Source organism: Hesperophylax consimilis, chromosome 2 (assembly GCF_061612785.1).
Source record: "Hesperophylax consimilis isolate HC1 chromosome 2, BYU_Hcon_1.0, whole genome shotgun sequence".
Taxonomy (NCBI): domain Eukaryota; kingdom Metazoa; phylum Arthropoda; class Insecta; order Trichoptera; family Limnephilidae; genus Hesperophylax; species Hesperophylax consimilis.
Genome location: NC_142837.1, coordinates 24352412 through 24366954, shown reverse-complemented (window position 1 = coordinate 24366954; position 14543 = coordinate 24352412). Strand labels below are relative to the sequence as shown.

The 14543-nt window shown below is 33.8% G+C and overlaps 1 protein-coding gene across 2 annotated transcripts in view; it reads right to left on the bottom strand.

Moving 5' to 3' along the window:
- LOC149425811 (protein amalgam-like) overlaps positions 1-14543 on the bottom strand; it is a 331117-nt gene that overhangs the window by 139219 nt on the left and 177355 nt on the right. For both annotated transcript variants that reach the window (XM_089641737.1, XM_089641745.1), the window contains exon 4: positions 6661-6871. In XM_089641737.1, the coding sequence (XP_089497863.1) occupies positions 6661-6871 (211 nt within the window). The remainder of the gene's footprint in view (positions 1-6660; positions 6872-14543) is intronic.

Below are 14543 nucleotides of genomic sequence, written 5' to 3'. Positions count from 1 at the left end.
TGTTTTATTCAGTATTAAATTCATTTTTTGCCAGTAATAAATTCTTTTCGTCAGCTCAGATTTGGAAATAAATTCCTTTATGATCTTGGCTTTTAAAACTTCACTACAAACCTCTGCAACATCCACCAAGACTGAAACGCTGACAAGTGTACCTAGCTACCATCGTATTTACAGTTATTGTACGGACGGTAAATTGTCTCGTACACTAGTTTTATTAAATACGTTCGTATGTTTGCGATATTGTATGTATGAGTGGTTCCTTTGCTGACATTACTTGTCGCAACCTGTCTAGCGGTGAGCCAGACTGCGCTCTTCACGCTAGCCTGGAACGGAGAGTTCTGTTTGCACATCACTCCTGGTACACGCAGAAAACCCGAAGTGAACGAACGCCACGAACTGAGCCGATGAACGCTGAAGGCGCCAAAACACTTGGCAAATGACTCTGCCAGCTCTGTCTGTCAGTGAAAGCAATAAGCATGGCCCCAACAGCCAAACTGGCAGTAGTCACGTGCTCGTACTGTCCCGATCGGTTCAGCGATCATCGGCTCACTTCGGGATTTCGGCGTGTACAAGGAGTGATGTGCAAATAGCATTCCCCGCCTACAACCGCGTTGTTGTCATTTTGATTGATATTGCTGCCTATTGAGTTTGACGATTAAAAATAGGTGGTGCCCGCCACCCTACCGATATTTTAGAATGTGCTCTAGAGTACAAAAAGGTTGGGAACCACTGCCCCAAAGGAATGTAAAGTCTAGCTTCGGATTCATATTTTAAAAGTTTTAATACAAATATTTATTAATTCGTACGAAAATTTTGTTAACTCAAAAATACGGTAAATATGGATAAAAATTTGTTCAAATAAAAAATAGGTATATGTAGGTAAGTTTATAGATTTTCACGGCCAAAAGCATTTTTGTTGTTTGTTTTTGGGGTGTTATGCCGTGTTGCGCTAACTCCTTCTTTAGCTGACGTTTCGGACAGCGTTGCAGTGTCCATCATCAGGGCAGATCCGGTAGATCCGAAGATGTGTTCTTCGGATTTACCGGATCTGCCCTGATGATGGACACTGCAACGCTGTCCGAAACGTCAGCTAAAGAAGGAGTTAGCGCAACACGGCATAACACCCCAAAAACAAACAACAAAAATAGGTATATGTATTTGGCGTCAACCTTTAAGAAAGGCTAGACACGGCTTTACGCGAAAATCATCGTTTTTTTTCCATAACATTCTAGTTATGTTTCTAAAGCAGAAAAAAATTGGGTGATAGTAGATATAATTTTTAAAAACATTTTTAATTTAATTTTTTTTGCATGATTGAATGAATGAAGGGATATCTTCAAAGTAGAAACTAACCCACTTTCCGACATTCGTCAGAACTCAAACTCGTTGATAGATCTTGTTGTCGATGACAATGCATTCTATCAACTTTTAGTGGCAATCACGCATACACAAGCGGGCATATTCTTTGTCAAATAAATTTAAATAAATGTCGGGTCTACCCAATTGGGATTTGGCTCAGTTAGTAGCGTCGAGTAGGAAGGTTCATTTTTTAAACATCCAAAAAAAAAGTTTTAAAAGATATTTTATAAGTTCACAGCATTTAAGTGGCAATCCCCCGGGAGGAAGATTCAATCCTCATGTTTATTTGTAAAAACGTAATAATAAATCAATAAAATTATTATTATTTTTATTTTATTTATTAAATGAAAAATTACATGTAAGTAATAAGGCTTACAATTTACGATGACAATCTTTAATACTGCTCTTCCAGAGAATCATTCTCTTGTGGTTGGAAGAGGAGTATACATTATGTTATTGTAGATATACATATAGAATCAAGAGAAGTAGAAAAAAAATATTGTAAGTAAAATTTACCACTAGTAGCTATAATATATAAATAAAAATATGACGTTATTAGTTTCTGGGATAAAGACAATTATTATTATTTTTTTATTAATAAGTATACTATATTTGGAGAAGAAATCGCTTTTTAAGTAGAACGTATACTTTTCATTTTTTTGATAATTTATCTTAAATTTTTTTTCAAAATGCTCAAAGCTTGGCTTTTGTCGTTTATGATTTTGATTTCCTCAGGGAGTTGATTGAAAAAAGGTTCTTCCTTAGTATGCATAGTAATTTTGTGCAAATGAAGTGTTTAATTTTGGACATGGAAAAATATATTTAAGTCGAGTGAGGTTTTCAGTTAGAAATTGGTACTTTTCTTTTTCTTTTATGATTTGAATTAATGAATTTTCAATGTAAAGATCTTTAAAAGTAAGTACTTGAAATTCTTTGAATAAGCGGTCTGTTGGGTAGTATTGTAAATAATACATCTATTTTTATTAATAGATGTATTATAGTAAAAAAACATTATTTTTCACGAGTTTTTTCACCAACAAATTAAAATAATCTAATCGTGTTAACGAATTATTAAATATAACATATTTATTACATATATTTATTGCTGTGTTTTCCTGCGTTTTTTATCATTGGTCAATCTTATGTCCTTGACTAATCAACATTAATAACTTCTTCGGGCAGTGGCTGCATCCTTTACCTTTCAATAATCCAGTGGCACAACAACTTCGACAAAATAATTACGGTCTTGCCTTCCCCAGACCCTTCATTATTTAACCCCCGAACCGCCCTTAAGCATTTCTAGTTTATCATATATTATTACAAAAGTACTCACCCCACCAAAACGGCTACGTCAATATTCCCATTACTTTGGTCGAGTGTAAAATTTTGTTTCGTCAGTTTTACGATGGTTTTAACTATTTATGGGTAGCGTATATTGGATTGCCAAAGCCCCTTTTAAGTTATAGTAGAAATCAAAGTTTATACTGTGTCGTAATGGTTCATAAAGACGGCCAAATAAAGTAGTAGTGCTTGAGTTGGTTTTGGTGGTCAGTTTTTAGTGGTAGATTTATTTATTTTAAATAATTATTATTGTTTACAGAAGGACTTGATGACTCGTTAAAAGTAAATAACTCATCATTTCTGAATATAAATCTAAAATAGTCGAGTATTTTCAGTAGACAACTAGTAATATATTCAATATTACACTTGATTGATCGAAACATACCTATTCTAAAAATATTTTTTTTTAAACTTGATATTTTTAATATAATATGAAATAATCTGTTATTTTTTAATGATAAACTAACGTTTACAAGACAAGGTTTTATGCATTGCATAAAGGATAACAAATAATTTATAAGCAATATTTAGTCATCCGAAATACTAATACAAATTTAAAATATCTCCCGAGTAAAAATAAATGCCGCCAACGGGAAATGATCCCGTGCCTTCTGATGTCCGGTCAGGTGCTCTATATCCACTGAGCTATGTCGGCTTATTTCCAACCCGCCAAATGATTCAATATGTACTAGGACCTCAATCAACAATTACTGCTAATTATATTTTTTCACCTGTATACAACCAACTTTATTTTTGTAGGAAAGGCTTTGTTAGTGCTAAATTTTTAACTAGATGGCGTAGAGACATATGATATCTTCAATTATTGGTGAAATATTTTTGACTTGTCAAATATTATTTTTTTTTAATGATAAACTAACGTTTATAAGACAAGGTTTTATGCATTGCATAAAGGATAACAAATAATTAAAAGCAATAATTAGTGAAATAATCTGTTTCAATTAGCATGTCAGGTTTTGTGTACCTATGTTTTACGTATTTAGCAACTATTTGGCGTAAAAAATAAACAGATGATAATTATACGCCAGATAATTACCATAATCGAATAAGACGAAGGTTTCCTTAAGTTTCCAATAATTTAAAGGAAACCTTCTTTTCTAACTTTAATGCAGCATAAGATTATGATACTTATCTGGCGAATTGATCGCTTCTTGGGACGTAATCAATTTCACTAGTTTTTCAAAGCATCAAACATTTAAACAAATTACTACATATGTGTATTCTAACAAATGCATCTCCTCTTCTGAGATGGTGGAATTATTAAGTCTTCCCGTTTCTGAGACGAAAGTATCCCAGGTATCAAGAAGCTTCCAATTAGAAGTGTTTGTCAATACCTACAGCGAGGACCACTTGTCATCTGTACAGAGTCAATATTGGTGCACTAGTTATCTGAGAAGCTCAGTAGAGTGTATAAATCTCCCAGCTTCTGTGATGCTCAATGAGCGAGTCAAGAGTTGATAAAGCATAGACCATCGAATTAGTTCCCGATGGTTTGTTTGAATGTCTTTGAAATCATATAAATGCTTTCGTAATACAATATTTGGCTCGATTTAACATTGCTATGAATAATACAATAGAGAAAACAGCTTGAAAGTTGTTTCGACGAAGAACCTGAAAAAACTTTCTTTTAGAATAAAAATATCGCTTGAAACGGCCTTTGTTATATTCAGTAACATGATATGAATGGCCTACTGCTAGAGTAGTAAACCGCTGTTTCCACTGACATCGAAACGTTTGTATTTTGTCACATCCACTATTTTTATTTCGCAGTTTCTTTTTCCCCACAATAACTTCCTTTGTCAAAAAAAATTGCAAAATTTTAGGGTGAAATGGTTACATTGTTTCTCGTTTTTTTTTACAAAGTAGAGGAGGCCTTTGTGAAGGCTACAATAAAAAAGCTTTTAAACCTCCTTTGTGGCATATTGATTGTGAAAAAGAGAAAAAAGGTATGCATTTTTGTAGAAGTAGAAAAGTAGGTACTGCAGAATTTAATTCCACGTTCAAAAATCTGCCATATAAGGTAAAAAGAGAACATGTTATAACGGTTTTTTCACGTAGTGTGTACGACTGCAATTTAATAAAACAGTAAATTTTTCAAATATACCAATACACTTTACCATCACTTTAATAATGAAGCCATTTTGTAGAAAAATCTAATTTCTGGCTTACTACTAGGTACAGGCACAAGGAGTTTGTGACAGAAATCAAAATACCTTGTATAGCTGTATGCACTTTTCCAATTTAAAGCCAGCACGAGGACTTTTAAATAGTAACTTAATTACCTCTAGGTAATATAAAACAAGTAACATCTGGCATCTGAAAAATTTGACAGCTTGCGAAGAAATGTAATTTTTTCCTTTCTGACATGTAGTGACGTACACAAACACTTGGCGCGTTCGACAGGAATGAACCACTGATTTTTTGTTGATCTGAAGATTCTTTTCAACTTATCTTTTTTAACCGAACGTCGCGTCGGTCGTAAAGGCATTTCATTAAATACGAGAGTTACAACTAACCGAAAATGAATTAAAATGTTTTAACCCTTTTTACCAGTTGAAATGAGTTTCAAGGATTTTTAAATGAGAACGCGCAGTTTATCGGCGTAACCATAGAAGACAAGAAATACATAATATCCGTTCGTTTGATATAATACCCTGTTTAACTGGATAGTCTCCAAATGCTGTGGAAAAAGAGTTTGATAAATTGGCAATGGGTAGAACACGACTAAAGTAGAACAAGGATCATTTTTTACATGTATTGAGCAAAATATGAGTAAAAAGAATCTGAATAGATTTTCGTCACCTTTTTACGGTAAATGGCATTATTATCTGACTTCTTGATTTTTTTACATTTAAAATTAAATTTTTTTATTTCTTCGGTAGATTGAATATATCGCAGCCGGTTTCGACACGTCCGTCTCAGACATTAACGTTTTTTACTGTATTAAAAAAAACGATGGTATGTAAAGAGAAAATAGTTAAAAAAACGATTGAATAAAAGCACGCGTCAAAATTGGTAGAAGAATTAAATTACAGAAATAAAGAAAAAAAATAAACATCTAGCGTAGAGTGCGAACTCATACTCTTAATAACAAAATGTTTAAATACATAATTTATTGCTATTTAAAATTCTGTCTGGTTATTTTGTTAATTCATGACAATAGGGTATTTTCACTGTTCAATAAAAGAAAACAATACAAAAGATATTTTTAAGTTGTCTATTTTTTTCGAAAATTTTCTTTATCGATTTAATATGTGGCATTTTCGATTTGCCGACAAAAATGCATGTTATTTTTTATTCGTGAATTTGAATTTGAATTGAAATTAATAATTATGAATGAAAATTTTAAAATTAAATATTTTTAGTACGATAATTATAGTCAGAATAGGAAACTTTAAGTCTTCCACACATTTTAACGGTATTTTCAGTTTGATAAAATACCCCATTCCCGTGACCAATATTTTAATAGCGGTTTTTTTTGCTCTGCTGACTAAGCTGAGTAAGTGCATTTTCCAAAAAAGTTACAATTTGTGTTAAAAATCTCACACTTGAGGACATTATCTCAATCTTCTGTTTTACTAAACAAGTCTCGAGAAACCAAGTGACAGGCAGTTATAGCAATAATGACGGTATTATTGAAACAACCTCAACCAAGGCCAAGGTATCAATTCTCCGATCCAGGCCGCTCGCAATCGCTGTCAAAAGTACATATATTGGTCGACATTCTTATTCTTGAGTGTCGTCGAAGGTACACAATTACATACGCCAAACTTCAAAAGTCATTCCACTCGAACAATGAGTGGGTCGAATAACTCGTTGTTTGAGAGGAATGACATTGAATTAACTTGGCCAGCTATTTATAAAAGATCCAGGGCGCAGCCCGCCGTCAGGATGTGCAGGTCGCGCTTTCTAATCCATGCTACCTTATAAGTTATAACTTACCGACGACGTTAAGCTTGAAGGCCTGGCTGATCTTGGGCTCTGTGGACACCTGGCACTCGTAGGTGCCCGAGTCCCGCGGCTGGGCGGATGCCACGCGCAGCGCCCACTCGTCTGAGCCGTCGGCGTGCAACGCGGAGAAGCGCCCGTCTGAGCTGTACGCGGCGCCGCCCACCGTCAGGATGTGCAGGTCGCGCTTTCTTATCCATGATACCTGGAGATTAAATTGATCACATTAGTGAAATAAACAATATGGGATATTAAAGAAGGATCTGAAAAAGCTAGGCATCCACAATGGACCATTAACTACTTTCTGCCTACAGCGTATCCTAATATATGTATATTGTTGCGAAAGCAAGAACTCAAACCTACAGAAACTCATCTTCACTGGTAAAGTGGATAGCAGGAAAAGATCGCCGGTAATTTTTTTAACGTTTTAAGAAATGCTTTCACCCTTCAAGGGCCATCATTTCAAATTATGGAGGGAGGAAAAGCGAATTATTTTATAGATTTTATTTGAATGGATAAATTTCAAAATTACATGGAAGATCGATGTTGAGCTCAGAACGGAAGGGAGGCAGTTTTAGATGAGGCTTGATAATGAGGATATTATTGTTTAGAGGGAGAGCCAAAAAATATGTGATCTGTTTTAGACCACAGAAAGTATAATGTGGGGAGTCAACCATGTAAATTTTAAAGAGTTGAGATGGAACAAAGCAATGTCCAACGTCCAATTCTCATTCAAACATTTGAATATATTAATTTTTTTTAATGTGGGAATTGTTACAGCCACGGTTTTGGTGGTTTTTGTATCGATGCAAAGTAGGTTCCTGGGACTGACTAGCAATCTGCAAATAATCCGCCCAAACATTGCGGGATCTATTTTTTGAGAAATATAGTTGGGAGATATTGTAGGAATATAGTACCTATATGAAATGAGGGAGATTGAAATAAAGTAGTTTTTGCCTCTTCAAATTTATTTACTAAACAAACAGCCTTACTTAAAAAAAACACTTCACATTCATTAAACGTTGTTTTTGTTACACAATGTACAAATAATATGAAAGTTAAAATTCGAGTTCATACAAAAAAAAAATATACAGGGTGTCCGGAAACTCGTAGTACAAGCGGGAAACTGGTGAATCTACATCACATTTGGAGTCGATTTTGTAGTATATATTTTTTTTATTTGAGCTTTCGTTATCGAGTAAATCGAGTTTGAAGTTGATTTTTTTTTTTTTCTTTTTTTTTTTAATCAAATTCTTATAAATTATTACTGAAGATCAAAGTACCCAACTAATTAAAACTATTTGAAAGTAAAACAAATGAAGAAACTCGGATTTGAAGCATTATTTTGAAATCACCCTTCATTTAACCCGGTGTAATCATAAAATATTTCTGCTCTGCAGGGTTAAAATATCTGTTATTCAACCCTTAACACCAGAAAAAACTTTAACCCTAAAATAGCCGAAAAATATATTTTTTTGATTTTTTTTTTTATTTTGAAAATGTCAAATCAAAAAACTTTATGTTTTTTTGGGTTCCCCATGTGGTGTAGATTCTCCAGTTTCCCGCTTGTGCTACGAGTTTCCGGACACCGTGTATATGTAATTCTGTTTTTGGAATTTGATTTACAATGTTTTTTGCGACTTCACGCACGCGCACTATGATATTTTTAAGCGCGAAAGCCGCGGTTGAGATCTGTCTTCTTGAAATATTTTCACAAACCGTGTTTGTTCATAAAATGGTCAATTTCCTATAATGTTCGTGTAATTCAACATATTTACGACTTATTTTTGTCAGTTTTAGATTATTAATTTTTTTAGACATAAAATAAAAATTTACCACGTTTTATAGTCCGACCGCAAACGTATAAACAAATTTAAATTTCATTGAAAATAAGTTGCTTTTAATTTTCAAGAACAGTTTTCTAAACGATTACTGAGAATATTTTCTACTTTGGATTGAAACTTACAACAAACATTATTTATATACCGAATTAATCGAATCTACTTTACTGCGAAAATTCCGCCTTTCCACTAGCGATTCTTTGTGGTATCTACTCACGGCATTATTTTTGAGCAATGTCATAATAATGTGATATTTAGATAAATCTACAAATTCCTAAAATGTTAGTTTATTCAAAAATGTATTAAGTTAAGTGAAATAAGAGTGCGGTATTTATTAACTTCACACAGGAGGGTCTGAGGAAAATAATTTTCAAATATGTCATTTTTAGGTGGGTCTTTTTAGGGAAAGGAAAGAGGAAGTTTTGGGAATTTAAAATGTATTAGAGTTGGGTAGGAATTTAGGGATCAGGATGTCCAGTAGTGACGGAAATATGAATATACCCCCACCAATGCGGCGCAAGGCGATGGGTCGAGAGACCAGTTAAAGAGGTCAAAGGGTCTTCCGAAACCAGCCTCTCCCGATCAGGGGCATCCTGAAAATACCTCACCCGATAAACGAGGGCACGTAAATGCTCGCTCTAATAGAGACGACGGAGCTAAGCTCAATAGTTCTTGGTATCCGGTAATTGACGGATACACCAGAGCTAAACGAAGAAAACCACTATATAAAATATTATACTTTGATGTCAGCTCAGAGGGTTGGAGCTGGCAACACGGTATCACAAAATCCTCATACATAAGCTCACATTTCACCACAACCTCAAATAACACATCTGCCCTGATGATGGACACTGCAATGCTGTCCAAAACGTTGGCTAAAGAAGGAGTTAGCGTAACACGGCATAATACCCCAAAAACAAATAGCAAAAATATTGCAGATGTGTTGGTTATCCAATAAATGGTTCCTGTGACGGTGATACCCAAACTCGCCTCCTATTCAGGACTTAAAAAGGTTTTCATTAAGCCAATATACTTAGAGAAAAATTCAAAATGTTATTTTTTTATTGCTGAAGAAGATGACAGAATGATTGCTTTAGAATTAATCAAATGTTCTTACAATTAAAAGATGAACAAACATCGCGTAGATTTTTACTCAAAATTATAAAAGTTTGGTTTTTCGATAAAATTAAACATTTTCGACGAAACTCAGTAAAACAAATTGATACTTAACTATCAAGTAAATTAATCATCAATAAAGATTGAGAATGTGACAGTTTTGTGAATGGTTTTACGCACGCCCTAACAATGTAGGCACATTTACCCCGCTTCATAAATTATTCGTATGGGCATTTTGATTTTTAAAATGTAATGTGAATTGTGACGTCATATCTCTAGGGTTGATTAACCTTTTATAATATGTTCTTGGCTGAATAATTTCCGCACTTATATTTTTTTATGGGACTTATGGATTAATGTGAGACAAACAGATTTACTGCAGACAGTGGCGGCTCGTGACTTGTGGGTGTGCTAATATTACAAAAAATGGCATTTATTGATGTTATTGGAGCTAATAAGATTTTTGAATTTTTTTTTTTAAATTCGAATTTTGTATGAAGATTTTCAGGAATTTTCTATTTCATTAAAATCTTAATACATAAAATCGAATTTTTAACAAAAAAACATAGTTTTCAGCTACAATAACATCAATAATGCCATGTTTTGTAATATTAGCGCACCCAAAAGTCACGAGCCGCCACTGACTGTAGCCTGATGTCATCTTTGAGGATGCTGTGGCCTTTGGGGATGGGATATCTATTGTATACTCGGCAAGATTGATCGAGGTACCCGAGTGTGAGATGCGTTTATCTCGCCGCGCTCTTCTTCACGCCGCGTCTCCTCGTCGTCTTGCTTGCTCTCCCACATTTTATGAAAAACGGTTGTTGGATTGACTTAGACCATATTATTTTATGTTTTATCAGACTCTCGTGGTCTGATGGAATAAAAGGTTCACTGTTAACACTAGAATTTTTGTCGGTTTATATTATTTATCTCTTTTTATAACTTATTATTATTAATATGAGAGTATGGAATGTATCGGCAGCATCTCCTATCCTCTTCCAATTTTCCCCTTCTTATCCCCTTCCTATCCCCTTCCTTTAACACCAAACTGATTTTAAGATACTAAAACTTCATTTCTGATGCACTTTAACATAAGAAACTTCTGTGGCTTGACTTCAGTTAACTTGTATATTTATATCTATCATTGTATATTATATAAAAGCTGTTTGTTTCTTACAAAATAAATAAATAGGTAACCTTTTTTTTATCGAAGGAAGCAAACACTTTGTGATGTGACATTATATATCAAATGAAAAATACACTTTGTAAAACACCACTTTTATTTTGAATTAATATTAACAGCCCAGCCCAGCCCGGCTGTTAATATTAATTCAAAATAAAAGTGGTGTTTTACAAAGTGTATTTTTCATTTGATATATAAGTAACCGTTCATCCCTTAGAAACCTATTTCCAGACGTTTTCGATGAGCACAAAGGCACAATATAACATTCAGTCATTTTAATTAAAATTATTAATAAACTTTTTCAAACGTTTTCGTCACTACGTAGGAATAAACAATGATTGACAGATGACATGACCCCCAGCTACACTAGCGCCGACGTCACTGCGTAGGAATAAACAATGATTGACAGATGAAATGACCCCCAGCTACACTAGTGCCGACGTCACTGCGTAGGAATAAACAATGATTGACAGATGAAATGACCCCCAGTTACACTAGCGCCGAAGTGATTGCGCAGGAATAAACAATGATTGACAGCTGGCATGATCCCCAGCTACACTTGTGCCGACGTCAATGCGTAATAATAAACAATGATTGACAGCTGGTATGACCACCGAGCATTCAAGATTATCTGCCATTCTGATGATATCACAACCATATCACGATGATATAAATAACCAGACAAAGTCCTCCATCATTGCAGAAATCACATTTTCCATTTACAATGATGGCACTAGTTTTTTTTTTAATTCAGTTACTTGAAATCCAGGAATGTTTGTAACAAAATAAATATATACAAAATTATACCAGGGCTTAATTACTTCGGAGCTACAAACGGGCTACTTTGAAAATTAACTTGGACCGCCAAAGTCCACTAAGTTATATACCGAAGAACAAGCAATACCAAAGGCGCCATAATATTTAGTTTGTTTCGTGTGTGCATTGTCAATCGATGTGAAATAATATGTTCATTGCTGTTAGCAGTACAGAAGAAGTTCGGCCGTTCCGCTGGCTTTTCTTTCTGTGCTTTGCTTTCTTATCCATATAAGATTTGTCTTTATTTGTTCGGATAACAGCAATATTGTTTTTATGCATGGTCTGTTGGTGCTGGAAATCATTGAAGTGTTCTAAAGAACGTAATTTAAATCATCTAACTCTGTGATGATTTGAAATAACACACCTTGGGAAATCACACAATAAAATTCGATTTTCTAATGTCTAAATACAGAACCCTACCCACCAACCCAGATCACATCAAATATAACTTCAAAAAAACGGACTACACTAAATGCAATGAAATGCTATCACTAAATAACTGGAACGATTTTAATACTCTGAATTGTAATGATTCCCTACTACATTTTTATAACTTATTATGGCTATCAATTGAAAAACACACTTCGCGCTTAAGAAACAGCAACAAAAGGTTTCCAATTTGGTTCAGCAGTGCTTTGATCCACCAACTCAGAGAAAAAGAAAAGTTTAGAAAGAAGTGGAAAAAATACAAAAATCAATGTGACTATGACAGTTTTTCCATCTTGAGGGCTAGAGTAAAATTATCCATACGTACCTGCCTTAAAGCCTATGTAGATTCAATAGAAAATTCTCTCCCTAACAGTATCAAAAATCTGTCAACCCTCATTAAATCGAAAAGAGTTTCTAATTCCCTCCCAAAAATCATGCATCTCCACGACAAATCAGCAACAAATGGCAAAGAAACATGCGAACTCTTTTCTACTTACTTCTCCTCTGTATTTAGCTCACCATCTAATTCTAAAAGTGACTCTAAACTTTTTCTCCCACTCTATAATTATCCACTATCTCATATCAAAATAACCCTAGACGAGGTCAAGGTGAAGTTGAACACTCTCGATATCAATAAGGGTTCCGGTCCAGATGGTATTCCTCCACTATTCATTCGAAATTGTGCAGATCAACTTGCAGCACCTTTACACAAATTATTCGTCAAAAGTCTGAACGAAGGAGTATTTCCAGATCTGTGGAAAGTTACCCACGTCATTCCAATCCATAAGTCTGGCAGTAAAAACGATGTAAAAAACTACCGTCCTATCAGCCTTTTATCTTGTTTTGGCAAAATATTTGAGTCCATTGTATATAAAGACATATTTAATCACGTAACACACATACTTAGCCCTTTCCAACATGGCTTTGTAGCTAAACGATCCACAAACACTAATTTAATCGAGTATATGGACTTTCTGTGTAAATCAATGAATAAAAAAACACAAGTAGATGCCGTATACACCAATTTCAGTAAGGCTTTCGACAAAGTTAGTCACCCTATCTTAATGAATAAACTGGATAAAATCGGCATACACGGAAATCTGCTTCGTTGGTTAGAATCATATTTATCAAATAGAAGTCAATTATTTACTGTTAACGGTTTTAACTCTTCCCCAATATTAGTTACGTCGGGCGTTCCACAAGGATCACACCTTGGACCCTTGCTTTTCTTAATCTTCATTAACGACCTTACATGTAAACTCCACTGTAATTTTTCTCTATACGCTGACGACCTCAAGATATATAAAGCAATTAAATCTATGGAAGATTGTGAACTCTTACAACAAGACCTTAACACATTATCTGTCTGGTGTATTGACAATGAAATGGAATTGAATATAGCTAAGTGCAAAGTTATAAATTTCACCAAGAACACCAACAAAACTCTATACTCATATAGCATATGTGGTCACAATCTGGAAACAGTTGAATCGATCAAAGATTTAGGAATAATATTCGACAACAAACTAACGTTCAACCAACACATAGAATACATTGTAAATAAATCAAATAAAGTACTAGGTTTTATTGTAAGATCAACTAAACTGTTCAAGAACTCTAATAGCCTAATAATTCTATTCAATTCGTTAATCCGTAGTGTTCTTGAGTACGGGTCAACAGTCTGGAATCCACATTACATTACACAGGTATCCAGACTTGAATCTGTCCAAAGAAAATTTACACGGATTTTGTCTTATTGATCAGGTGTCTACCATCTTCTAAATGGGTATGAACAAAGACTTACATATTTCAAACTAGAGAGTTTAGTTAAAAGACGAAATATAAATGACCTCTTAATGCTTTACGAAATTGTGAATAATCATGTAAATAGTAACTTAGTCAATCAAATCAATTTTTACGCCAGGCCCAAATATACTAGAAATATGAACATATTTTGGACCGAAATTTTTGCCAATAACACTGGTTATTTTAATCCTATGTCTAGAATGTCTCGATCATACAATGATCTTGCTAAAACACAGACTGTCATAGATATTTTTGCAAATAATATAACTTGTTTCAAGAAATATCTCCACGATTTCTGTACTTAGATAAAAAAAAAAATAAAAAATAAAAAGAAAAATAAATAAATAAAAAAAATTGTTTAGTGGTTTAGAATTTTTTTTATATATCCTCTTTAAATTTTTCTACTTATTATGTGCTTCAATCTTTGTAATTAAGTTTTAAGTTTTGTATATAAATACTGTCATTGTTTTACATGTTTGCTCATGTGAATGTGCAAATGTGATTGCTGCAGACACATCAGTCTAGGGATATTTATAATTGTATTTTATTTTTATTTTGTAATCCATAATTAATGTTTTTATAAATATCCTGTTTGTGTCTTGAATAAATAAATAAATAAAAAAAAAGAAATTGATTTGCTTTGATCGGGTTTCGAATTTTGAATACGGGAAGGTATTGCAAGT